Source organism: Hesperophylax consimilis, chromosome 17, assembly GCF_061612785.1.
Source record: "Hesperophylax consimilis isolate HC1 chromosome 17, BYU_Hcon_1.0, whole genome shotgun sequence".
NCBI lineage: Eukaryota > Metazoa > Arthropoda > Insecta > Trichoptera > Limnephilidae > Hesperophylax > Hesperophylax consimilis.
The window spans coordinates 4,499,391-4,511,644 of NC_142852.1; the positions used below are offsets into that span (position 1 = coordinate 4,499,391).

General features: G+C 34.9%; 2 protein-coding genes across 2 annotated transcripts; one reads left to right on the forward strand and one right to left on the reverse strand.

The window, feature by feature from the left end:
* Positions 1–437: 437 nt before the first annotated feature.
* LOC149415810 (uncharacterized) lies at positions 438–6,128 on the reverse strand. Its single transcript, XM_089641800.1, has 5 exons — positions 6,080–6,128; positions 4,795–4,997; positions 2,843–2,946; positions 2,373–2,525; positions 438–2,293 (listed from the first exon to the last, which is right to left on the reverse strand). Exons 2-4 carry the CDS (start codon positions 4,940–4,942, stop codon positions 2,433–2,435), a joined length of 345 nt encoding a protein of 114 aa, XP_089497926.1. The 5' UTR covers positions 4,943–4,997; positions 6,080–6,128; the 3' UTR covers positions 438–2,293; positions 2,373–2,432.
* A 1,013-nt stretch (positions 6,129–7,141) lies between these two features.
* Positions 7,142–10,774, forward strand: LOC149415811 (uncharacterized). Its single transcript, XM_089641713.1, has 6 exons — positions 7,142–7,276; positions 7,786–7,990; positions 8,568–8,657; positions 9,306–9,455; positions 9,544–9,642; positions 10,713–10,774. Exons 2-6 carry the CDS (start codon positions 7,837–7,839, stop codon positions 10,772–10,774), a joined length of 555 nt encoding a protein of 184 aa, XP_089497839.1. The 5' UTR covers positions 7,142–7,276; positions 7,786–7,836.
* Positions 10,775–12,254: the final 1,480 nt, after the last annotated feature.

The window sequence follows — 12,254 nt, forward strand, 5'->3', positions numbered from 1 at the left end:
AGCTACATCAACTAGTGAAATTTAACAACCTGTAAACCATAATGACTCACAACACTCCCCAACTCAAACACGAGAAATAATTTCTCAATTGAGTTGGGCAATTTTTTGTTAAAAATGTCTATTTTTTTCGCAATCAGCCTCGAAATATCTACATTTGTAAATTATTGTAATGTGTTTATATATTCAATAAAAAAATAAATAATTTAAGTTCTAAAAAATAATCAAATCCTTTACAATTCGATTCAGAACAAATTTAAAGAAATCGAAAGGTAATACATATTTTGAATATTACAAATGATACACATTATATTTACTGGAAACTCTCTAGTGAAACAAATCATATCTACAACTAAAATTTATTGTGTAAATAGTTTTCGTGAAGATGAATGTTAACACAAAGAACAAAAATAGGGGCCAGTCAAAGAGTCTCTTCGAGAAAATGCATAATTTCATATGAAACAAACTAGTCTTCACTGTAAGTGTGCAGGTATTTTTTCAAATCTCTCTTTTGAGAACATGAATAATTGCAGCCAGAAAACGAAAAAGTGTTTTCTTAGCTGTGAGTCAGCATGTTTCTCTTCAAGGTACACTGTTGATAACTTGCATAGTTGCACTCGGAACAAGAAAAATTGTTTTTCTCTGCTGTGAGTCAGCATGTGATCCATGTAATGACCAATATATATCTTATATAGAGGTAAGATGGCCTTTCCTAGAAATTAAATATGTGCACTTGGAAAATGAAAAAGATGTGTCGCAACTGTGAGTCAGCATGTGGCTTTTTGATGTGCTTTTTGAGAACATCCATAGATGAACAAGGAACAAAAAAAAGTTTTTCTCCGCAGTGAGTCAGCATGCGCTTCAGATTGACTTTTAAAACATTAATATGTGGACTTATAGAAAATAAAACAGGTTTTTCGCCACTATGTCAGCAAGTGGGTCTTTAGATGGGCGTTTCGCTAAGATGAAAATTTTCACACGGAACATGAAAAATGTTTTCCTCCACTGTGAGTCAGCATGTGGTTCGTTAGGTTGCTCTTGTGATAACATGCATAGTTGCACAAGGAACATGAAAGAGGTTTTTCTCGACTGTGAGTCAGCATGTGGATCTTAAGTTGACCCTTTCGATAACAAGCATTGTTGCACAGGGAACATGAAAAAGGTTTTTCTCCACTGCGAGTCAGCATGTGTGTCTTCAGCTGACCCTTTTGACAACTTGCATATTTGCACACGGAACATGAAAAAGGTTTTTCTCCACTGTGAGTCAGCATGTGGCTCGTTAGGTCGCTCTTTCGATAACATGCATAGTTGCATACGGAACACTTAAAAGGTTTTTCCCCACTGTGAGGAGTCAGCATGTGGATCTTTAGTTGCCACTTTTGATAACACGCATAGTTGCACAGGGAACATGAAAAAGGTTTTTCTCCACTGTGAGTCAGCATGTGTGCCTTCAGGTTACCCTGTTGACAACATGCATAGTCACACTCTGAACATGAAAAAGGTTTTTCTCCACTGTGAGTCAGCATGTGTATCTTCAAATAATCCCTTCGAGAACATGAATAGTTGCACTCAGAACATGAAAAAGGCTTTTCTCTACTGTGAGTCAGCATGTGTCTCGTCCAATTACATCTTTGAGAACATGAATACTTGCACTCGGAACATGAAAAACGTTTTTTTCCACTGTGAGTCAGCATGTGTTTCGTCAAATTACCTCTTTGAGAACATGAATAGTTGCACTCAGAACATGAAAAAGGTTTTTCTCCACTGTGAGTCAGCATGTGTATCGTCAAAGCTCTCTTTCGAGAACATGAATAGTTGCAGTTGGAACATATAAAAGGTTTTTCTCCACTGTGGGTAAGCATGTGATTTGTCAAATAAGTCTTATGAAAACATGAATAGTTGCACTCGGAACATGAAAAAGGTTTTTCTATACTGTGGGTCATCATGTGACTCCTTAAAGATCCCTTCTGAGAACATGAATAATTGCAGACGCAACATGAAAAGGTTTTTTCTCCACTGTGGATAAGCACGTGTCTTATCAAATTACTCTTATAAGAACATGAATAGTTGCACTCAGAACATGAAAAAGGTTTTTCTTTACTGTGGGTCATCATGTGAATCCTTAAATATCCCTTTTGAGAACATGAATAGTTGCACTCAGAACATGAAAAAGGTTTTTCTCCAGTATGGGTGCGCAAGTGACCTTCTAACTTAGATTTATAAGAGCAGGCGTAGTTACAATGGGGACAGAAGAATGGTTTTTCCGCAGAATGTGTCTTCAAATCGGTCAATGTGTCTGCAAAAGATAACGAATAAAGGTATAATTGAAAGTACCGTTGGTTCATAAAAATGTATTAAATAAAAAGCACGAATACCTGTTGTGTAAGTAATTCTTTGAGGGCGTTTAAGGCATTCATTTTTAATATCCGGCAGGTCTATGTCAATTTCCATAGAAGGAATTTCTCCTTCATCTGCTTCTCGGGTTCCTCGTTCCGTCTTGATGGTAACAGTCTCCACATTAGTACTACCTGGGAAAACAAAACAACAGTAGTGACAGTGATCATTTGCATTCCAAGACGAACAATACAACTCGAATAACTTTACAAAATACATTTCGAAATATTACGATCACCCTCTCAGAGAGATTTTGTTTTAGTTACAATGGGAAAGAAGATAATAGTTTTTCAGGGTGTGCCGTTAGATCTGTAAATGGATCTGAAAAAAGTTTACATATAAATCTATACGTTTAAGCACCGTTCACAAAAACGAAATAAAAAAGCACGATTCGTTATTTACCTGTTGTCTGGGTAATTCTTTGAACGTGTTTTAGGCATTCTTTTTTAACATCCGTAAGTTCTTTGTGAGTTTCCACATAGGGAATTCCCTCTCCATCTTCTTCTCGTGGTCTTGGTTCTACATTGCAGGTAACAGTCTCCACTTTTACGTCACCTAGTAAAACCAAACAAAAATACGTACATCAGAAATAACAGTCATCCCTCTCCGAAAGAGTGAATGATAAAATCTTTTCTTATTTAAAAAAAAGTGCCTGAATAAAGATACCATTGATTTACCCTGCAGAGGCGGGAATTTGGATAAAAGGCAAACAGCTTAATTTAGGAAATAACAAAGACCCCCGATGTCCGCTTCAGGAAGGAAGTACTAGCTACTCTTGAGATTACTCTGTACGGAGTTTTACAAATCTAGAGAAATAATGTTTTAATCGATATTTAATGTGTTTTTAATGCATCTTACATTGTATCCCAAAATAACGTGAGTTGAATTTTTGTTGTATTTTGGCAGTTTCCTGAAAAATACAATGAGGTAAATACCAAAGTACCTCAAAATAAGACTGGGTGAACAAACTTATTAACGCCTATTGTGCGGCTGGAGAATTCTGGCCTAGTGGACGGCTGGCTACATTTGCAGGCCCGGAGCGTGGATGACTTTATGTGTAACTCGTGTTTTTGCCATACACTCCGGCCATAGTGTCCAAGTGGAGATAAATTTGATTGTAACAATAAACTCACTACTATTTGCGCTACTATAATATTTTGCTAGATTATATCTGTTGGCAAGTCACCTTTTCTGTATATTTTATCCTGTTTAAATGAAGTGTTTTCTATTATTGTAGAATTCTATGCCTTAAGAAAATTTCAGCTGTATCACATTCAATGTCGTTTTGTATACATATTGTTGTGTTCTTAAATGTAACACTAATATTCGCCTATGTACCACTGTGTACTTATAATCTCATGTATCACATTATTGTAAAAGCCTTTTATGGCGTTTAATAAATAAATAAATAAACTTTTATTTGCTGATTGAAGACCAAAGTAAAAAGATTTTCCATTTACCTGATGCTTTGTCAACACTTACTTGAGGGTTTTAAACTTATAAGCTGTTTTTGTAACTAGTATCTCACAGGAATCTCTTAACGAAAGATATGCCACACAGCAGTTGCGTTTGAGCTTGCCTGTGTATTGGTCACGTTGCGGTCGCTTGTCGCTACACACGCATTTGGTGTGTGTTTGTTTACACCACAGGGTACCCATTATCTTGATCTAGTTTTGGGGCGCCAGTAACCGGAGATTATTAACAACTCGATATTATTTTATGTTTATAAACATTCAGATTTGAAAGAATTTCTTTCATTTTATTATGTTAAGTTTATGAATTCATGCTTTATTATGTTAAGTTTATTATTTATATTATTGTCTTTAACACAAAGAGACAAACATCGTACCGGCGGTGTTTTGTTTGCAACATTAAAACAAACGAGTACAGACTAGACATTGGTTCAGTGACCGAGAAGTTGCCTTATGCCTTACAAAATGTTGTAAAATATATCACAAGATTCAAAAATATTAGTTGAAAAAGCTGTCTTGGCCCTTCCAAACTTTAAACCGATTTATTTTACAGTCTAAAAAACATTTGCTTACCTATTTTCGTTGAAAAAAATAGTTTTCATGATTTCACATTATGTGGAAAAGTAAATTTATGACCTACACTAATTAACACTTTCGAAGTAAATTCAAGTTTATTTATTTATTTCAAAATTAATCACGGATCACATTCTGTTATTATTCTTTTATAACGTATTCAAAACAATTGATCGTATTGCACAATTTATTGTTTTACTTAAAATCGTCAGATTAAAAAGAAAATAAAATATTAATAAATGCAAAACTGAAAAATCACGCCATTCCTGGGAAACAATCAGCAAATACCTGACCTGTTAATGGATTTTGAATATAACTTTTTTTTATTCTACATTTTTACATATGCAATGCAACTTACTGGCTGTGAGAGTACACTCCGCGTACTGTAAACATTCCTTCTTTACATCTGGGAGGCCACAATCCATACTCGGCATTTCACCTCCGTCTTCTTCCTGGGGCCCTGGTTCCATCTTGATGGAAACACTCTCTGGATTTAGTAGATCCATGGCAAGACTGTGTTACGGTTATGGAATAGGTTTATTCCCAAAAATACACCTGAAACTGCAGGAAAAAGAATGTTGTATCAATAACGCAACTCTTATTTGATGAACTTTGAAAATTTTATGCAGGTTAGAATATTTTGTATAAACAAATAATTAGTGTTAGTAAATAATTGGAACAGAGATATTAATTTTGACTGAGTAGACATTTAAGTTAAGACAATTGAAAACGATTGACAGAATCGTCATCAATAGTAAGATTAAATCCATCAATGAAATGGACCCTACATCTCTGATCTATGCGTCCCGGAAAACACTGGTCTGAGGCAGTCAACTCTTAGATCAGCAACATCAGCAGCTGTAGGCAGACTGATAGAACCTAAGCGCAAGCCAAATACTAAGTTTGGTGATTGCGCTTTCGGAGCATCTCCCTCCGGAACTAAGATCCATAAAAAGTCCAACAGAATTCAGGTCTAAACTAAAAACTTACATTTTTAAGCTGTCGTACCGTTAAAATATATTTACCATTCCCGACAGAAAGTCCTATTATATCCAAATGCCCAATAATGTCCTAAATCCCGTTTCTAAATTTCGCTGATAAACAATTTATTTATGTTAATTAAGTGTTAATCCCAAGTGACCTACCAGGTAAGTATGGTCCTGTATATTATCTTCATATATAGTTAGTAATAACAAAGATCATTGTATAAATGTATTAAATATTTATTCAGCGCCCTTGGGGTGATTTTGCGCAAAAACGGCGCTATACAAATCATCTAAATATTATTATTATTATTAAAGTAATCTGATGCCGTCTTCATCTACATCTCTATAACAAATGACACAATCGGTATATTCGACCGGCTTTTCATAAATATCGGTACAACCAAGTATTCCGTATATTTTTGAAATTGTGATTATTTTAATCGAAAACTTCGAAATACAAATCCATTAAAAGGTACTTCTACGTCAAATTGATATTTAAAAGTTTCTCAAACAGAATGTAAAATAATGGATTTCCTAACTTACGTGTACCGATTGGTGTAAGTCATGTAAGTTAAGCATGGTCGCCTCAGCCACAGCGCAGTTCCGCATTTGATTATGCTGAATACTTGTGTAGAAAATATCAGCATTAGAACTTACCAATAACTGTCAAAGGATGGAATTATAAATTTAACTGCGTGGGTTAAACAGGGAAAGAAAAATTATGTATAATTATAGTTCAGAAAAACAGGACGATACGATTGGCAGGTGACGATAGCATAGCATATGCATGTATAAATAAATCACTCACGTGAGCACGTGTCTACTGTCTCCAAATATAAGGTTAGGTATACGTCAAATATAGGTGATGTAAGTAACAAAGATAATAATTAGTCATAGATTATGAAGCTTATTTCTATTATTTGATTACAGTACAGCGTAGGGCACAATCGAAGAATCATCGATGATTAATTAACTCGATCTTTTTGATCATCGTAAAATATCGATTCATTACGACGTAAAACACGATTCTGTCAAAAATCATCACCCAGTCCGAGACAATCAAAATTCACTCGAAAACGTAAATCGATTCCCAATTCGGAGAAACGTCAAAAATAACTCGAATTGCTTGAAAAACCTAATATTATTCCCGTAGTACATTGTGTTACTTACTACCTATGATTTTAAATCCAACGGAAACTGAGAATACGCAATTATTCTTTGGTAATTGTAAAATAATTACTTAAAATATTATCTACCAACCAAAAAAGCTGCGAAAATGGTTACGTTATATGAGCGATCGATTTTCTGTCAGCAGTTAATTGCAAAGTAGTTCTAATAATTTAAGTTTAAAATAAAAATTCCTACATTACAGTATTTTTTCCGGAAAAAAAAACAGTGACAATAATCTTCGAAAATGTTTAACAAATCAATCTTGTAAACTTAGTAATAACCAAACTTTTTGCAGGACTTCACTTTAATCGAGGTAAAAAAACGCACAACTTACTTTACACATCTGACAGCAGACACATAAAAAAGCAAAACGGTTACAAAACAGCACGGACTATTTGCCATATTATATTCACTGACGTAATTAAAAAACAAATTTCGGAATGCCCAGAAGTGCTTGCCCGTTTAGGAATTGCGAAATTCCATGTAGTTCGTACCAAGGTGCCCGATTAAGGATTTTTAACAATCTAATGGGCAACACTGACTATTAATTTTTATATTAAACTGGTTGATGCATTGTACTTCACTGCAAATAGTTTCACCCTGTTTCCATTTATAGTAAAATAATCTTGCACTATTTTTACCCTGGCAGTTATATGTATCATCACAAGCTTGTGATAGTTACTGGTAAGTTTTAATGCTGACTTTTTTCTACACGAGTATTAATCACGGTAGGTATTCATTTTGACAGCGGCTCTTATTCCAAATCAAACCAAGCGGCCACTCTTCCTTAATTTAGACTACGGTTTGCTCAAATGCTGCACTGTGCAAAATTGCAGCGTTTTAAATGTAAACTAGCTTAACTTGCGCCAATCGGCAAGTTTGGCCCAAGGGAATTCACTTAGCTTTTGTTTGAGGAACGTATTGTCAATTTGACGTCTACTTATTTTTAGTATTTTCAAGACTTTGATTCAAATTATAACGCATATGGATTGCAGATTTTTAATTAAAAATGGTATGGCGGATCCAATACACTGCAATACGTGCTTATTTATTGTAATCCGACAAGTGTCTTAACTGTTCTCAAAAGATTTAACTTCAAGGTCACAATTTCAATTAGGACAAATGTTTGTAATATACAAAATATGCAAAGCTCACGCAATTTTAAGTTCTTTCATAAAAATATTCCTTTTCAGGTATGTTTCTTTGGCCTTTATCCAATTACCGATCGTCACCTCAGCAGTGTCATGGATCTATTATATTCAGATACTGTTTTCATCAAGTCGGAACCAGGGCACCAGGAAGGAGTCGGGGGTGAAATACCCTATACGGATAGAGATGTCGACCTCCCAGATGTAAAGAAGGAATGCTTGCGGTATGCTGAGAATACTCGCACAGCCAGTAAGTTCGGTTGTATATGTACAAAAATCTAAATGTTCAATTCCGATGTTTTGAATCCATTTATTTTTTGAGATGTATCGCAGGCAGTGCATAATACGCTAATTCAGAACCTCTTTCGCCATACGTAAGGTCGTTTGGTATTATTCGTTTTTACTTATCTTACCGAAAATTACTAAACTTATTTGTACGTGATATAAGTTACATGTATTATACATTGAAATAACACATAACAGTGTTGCAAGAAAACATTGTTCCATCTGCCATAAACAACAAAATTTCAAAATTTAGCTCAAGAGCTAACGGTTTTCCTGCTCGGGACATTGGTCCCTGAAGCGGACATCTGGGGTTCTTCTTATTTCTTTAGTGTCTTATCCAAATTCACACATATACATGGTTATTTAATGATATTTTTATTGTAAATCTTTTCTCTAAAAATAAAAATTAAGTCATGTTCAGGATCTCTGGAAGAGAGCAATCATAATAATTTGAAATGTATTTTGTGAAGTTATTGGAGGTGAATTGTTCATATTGGCATGCAAATGATCACTGTACCTACACTGTTGTTTTGTTTTTCCAGGTAGTGTTGATGTGGAGGCTGTTACCATCAAGAAGGAACCAAGACCCCGAGAAGAAGATGAAGCTTTACAAAGTAAAGCCGATTTACTTTGTAAGTATCTGTACTAATTCAGCTTCTTGGACAAGCATGATACGAAAAAACGATTAGCTTGTCCCCATTGTAACTATTCGTCCAATTATAAGGCAATGGTAGAACCGCATTTGAGCGTACATAGCTTTATCATGTTCAGACTGCAATTTTTCATGTTATCAGAAGGTATATTTAAAGAACCACATGCTGAATCACATTAAAGAAAAACCGTTTTCATTTGACGACTGCAAAAAATCATGTTCTCGAATGGGAGATTAAAGGAAACGCATGACCCACAGTGGAGATAAACCTTTTTCATGTTCCAATCGCAAATAGTCATGGGCTCATAAGGAATCTTTAAATATGTTTAAAATAATGAATAATCTTATTTTCTCGAAAATTTCTTAAAAATCTTTTTAATATAAGTTTTGATAATATCTGTAGTGAAGCCACTGACATCCGACCAGTGCGATTGCTATTTAGGTTGGTACTTTGTACTAAAAGGTTAGGCATTAAAAAAAAAACGCTTATTTGTGCAGTGGTACACTGGACACATATAAAACATTTATTTTATAATAATTGTTGTAGAACTCTCTGGGAAAGGGACGACTGTTGTATCATTTTAACCCGCTCTTCGTCTTCAGATTACATTGTTGTTTATTTTTATAGGTAATATTAAAATAGAGACTATCTTCAAGGTAGAGCCAGGACCCCTAGAAGAATACGGAGGGGGAATTCCTTATGTGGGAATTGACATAGAGCTGCCGGATATTAAAAAAGAATGTCTAAAACACTTTCAAATAATAACACAGACAACAGGTAAATACAAATTCGTGCATTCTATTTCTTTTTCATTTTTATGAATCAACGGTGCTTACACTATTGATTTATTCGTAATCTTTTTCAGATTCATTAACAGATCCGAAGACACAAACTGAAAAACTATTATCTTGTCCTCATTGTAACTACTCCTGCTTCTATAATGCAAACTTAGAACTTCACTTGCGTACCCATAATGGAGGAAAACCTTTTTCATGTTCCGACTGCAAATATTCATGTTCTCAGAGGGAACATTTGACTACTCATATGCTAACGCACAGTAGAGATAAACCTTTTTCATGTTGCGACTGCAAATATTCATGTTCTTTGAAGGAATATTTGAAGAAGAACATGCTAACCCACACTGGAGAAAAACTTTTTTCTTGTTCCGTTTGCAAATATTCATGTTATCAAAGGGGGTGTTTGAACAAGCACTTGCTGACCCACACTGGAGAAAAACCCTTTTCGTGTTCCATCTGCAAGTATTCATTTTCTCGAAAGGCACATTTGAAGAGACACATGTTGACCCACACTGGAGAAAAACCTTTTTCATGTTCCGGTTGCAGCTATTTATGTTCTCAAAGGGAAGATTTGAAGAAACACATGCTGACCCACAGTGGAGAAAAACCTTTTTCGTGTTCCAACTGCAAATATTCATGTTCTCGAAAGGGAGATTTGACAAGTCATATGCTGACTCACAGTAGAGAAAAACCTTTTACATGTTCCGACTGTAAATATTCATTTTCACGAAAGGGAGATTTGACGAGACACATGCTGACCCATAGTCGAGAAAAACCTTTTTCGTGTTCCGATTGCAGCTTTTCTTGTTCTCAAAGTGGGGGTTTGAAGAGACACATGTTGACCCACACTGGAGAAAAACCTTTTTCATGTTCCGGTTGCAGATATTTATGTTCTCAAAAGGAAGATTTGAAGAAACACATGCTGACCCACAGTGGAGAAAAACCTTTTTCGTGTTCCAACTGCAAATATTCATGTTCTCGAAAGGCAGATTTGACAAGTCATATGCTGATTCACAGTAGAGAAAAACCTTTTACATGTCCCGACTGCAAATATTCATCTTCACGAAAGGGAGATTTGACGAGACACATGCTGACCCATAGTCGAGAAAAACCTTTTTCGTGTTCCGATTGCAGCTATTCTTGTTCTCAAAGTTGGGGTTTGAAGAAGCACATGCTGACCCATACTGGAGACTAAAATTTTTCATGTTCCAAATGCAAATGTTCATTTTCTCGAAAGGCATATTTGACCAAACACATGCTAAACCACAATCGAGAATAACCATGGAAGTGAGAACCTAAGTAATGTGATCTGTATGGAAAGCATGGTAAGCAGCTTCTAAGGCATACTTAGGGTCAAGGTCAGGCCGTTTGAAATTTGGAGCGAAACAACTTGTGCATACATCATTCGCTTGCAGTTTGTCTTTACGCCATGTTGCTTGATTGGTCTGCGGTGATTTGTTCTTTTGAGTGAAAAATGATTTTTTTTTGTTTTCATCATTTCGTGTTCTAACAAAAGCGATGAAAATACTAAATCGAATAGCGGTATATTTATCGCACGCGAAAATTTGTCGTATAGTTTCTACATTATTGTATAGTATAAATTTAAATGTATTTACATTTACAACGTTTATCAATTTTTAGTTAACCTGTATATTACCAAAAGTGCTCACAGCCGAATAAGATTTTATTTAATAATACAATCGTTTCACACAATTAACAAAACAGAGGTAGCTCAGTAAAGTTGCTACACAGCTGCTTGTCTTTTGGTTCTCCATAAATTTGGTTGTCGTATTCAATAAGAAAATAAAGCAGTATTTGACATATTACATTTATAGAAATGTGAATTTTTTTGTTTTTACTGTGTTAACATCAGAAGGAACAATAGTTTTAGCAATAAAAGTTATCAATTAATGTTTTAGAAAGGAAAAACAATAAAATTAAAAATTATTTAACAGAAACATTGATTTATCTTTAACTATCCACCTTTTTTTAGGTTTTTAGTGTTAGGTTTCTCATTTCATTAAGAGGCAATTTATTTTTTAGTTTATTAAATATGCTGGTACACAATATTCCAGCGTTTGGTCTCCAAACTCATTAGATATTAGTGAGATGATCAAACCTTTGTTCTCCGTAAAGCGAGTGCTGGACTGTGCACTAGTGGATTTTTATTCTTACTTTCTACCCAGTTATTCATAATAGTGAGGAACCATAGAAGTACTTTAATTGTAAGTATTTGAACAAAACGATAGTTGTACATTGATTTTTATCTGTATTTATTAGGCGTGAGAATGTTTTTCACTATTGCTATTTGTACATATTTTATGTAAGTATTGCCCGTATTTCCCGTGTTCTTATTCCGTATGTAAGGAGAGAAAAAAAGTTAAAATTGGCTTTGAATAAGATTAAGAAAGGGACGCTTAGATGGTTTGGGCATGTTAAACAAATGAGCGAAGAAAAGAGTGTAAGGAGAATAAATTATGCAAATGTGAATGGTAGGAGAAGTCGGGGACTCCTAAGGAAGACATGGCACGATCAAGTGAATCAGATACTCGAGTCGGGCCATGTCAAGAGTCAGAATAATAGAAGAGTGTGCATGAGACGATGTATGAATGTGAGTGAGGCAAGAAGTGTGTGCCAAGACCGAGTTATTTGACGGTCAGTCAAATCTGCTTAACCTTTGCTGGGAAACGGCCTGATGGTTAGTTAGTTAGTGTAATCCTTTTAATTATAAAGTTAACAATTATGTTTATAACCAGTACCAATATGTTATGCATTAATA

What these genes read in the sequence shown, in the direction of transcription:
- LOC149415810 (XM_089641800.1), bottom strand. Translation starts at nt 4,942, where the DNA reads ATGGATCTACTAAATCCAGAGAGTGTTTCCATCAAGATGGAACCAGGG. An exon ending in GGAGTGTACTCTCACAGCCA is followed by an intron (nt 2,947 to 4,794) that starts GTAAGTTGCATT and finishes TGGTTTTACTAG; the next exon opens with GTGACGTAAAAGTGGAGACT. An exon ending in CTCACAAAGAACTTACGGAT is followed by an intron (nt 2,526 to 2,842) that starts GTTAAAAAAGAA and finishes TTGTTTTCCCAG; the next exon opens with GTAGTACTAATGTGGAGACT.
- LOC149415811 (XM_089641713.1), top strand. Translation starts at nt 7,837, where the DNA reads ATGGATCTATTATATTCAGATACTGTTTTCATCAAGTCGGAACCAGGG. An exon ending in TGAGAATACTCGCACAGCCA is followed by an intron (nt 7,991 to 8,567) that starts GTAAGTTCGGTT and finishes TTGTTTTTCCAG; the next exon opens with GTAGTGTTGATGTGGAGGCT. An exon ending in AAGTAAAGCCGATTTACTTT is followed by an intron (nt 8,658 to 9,305) that starts GTAAGTATCTGT and finishes TTATTTTTATAG; the next exon opens with GTAATATTAAAATAGAGACT.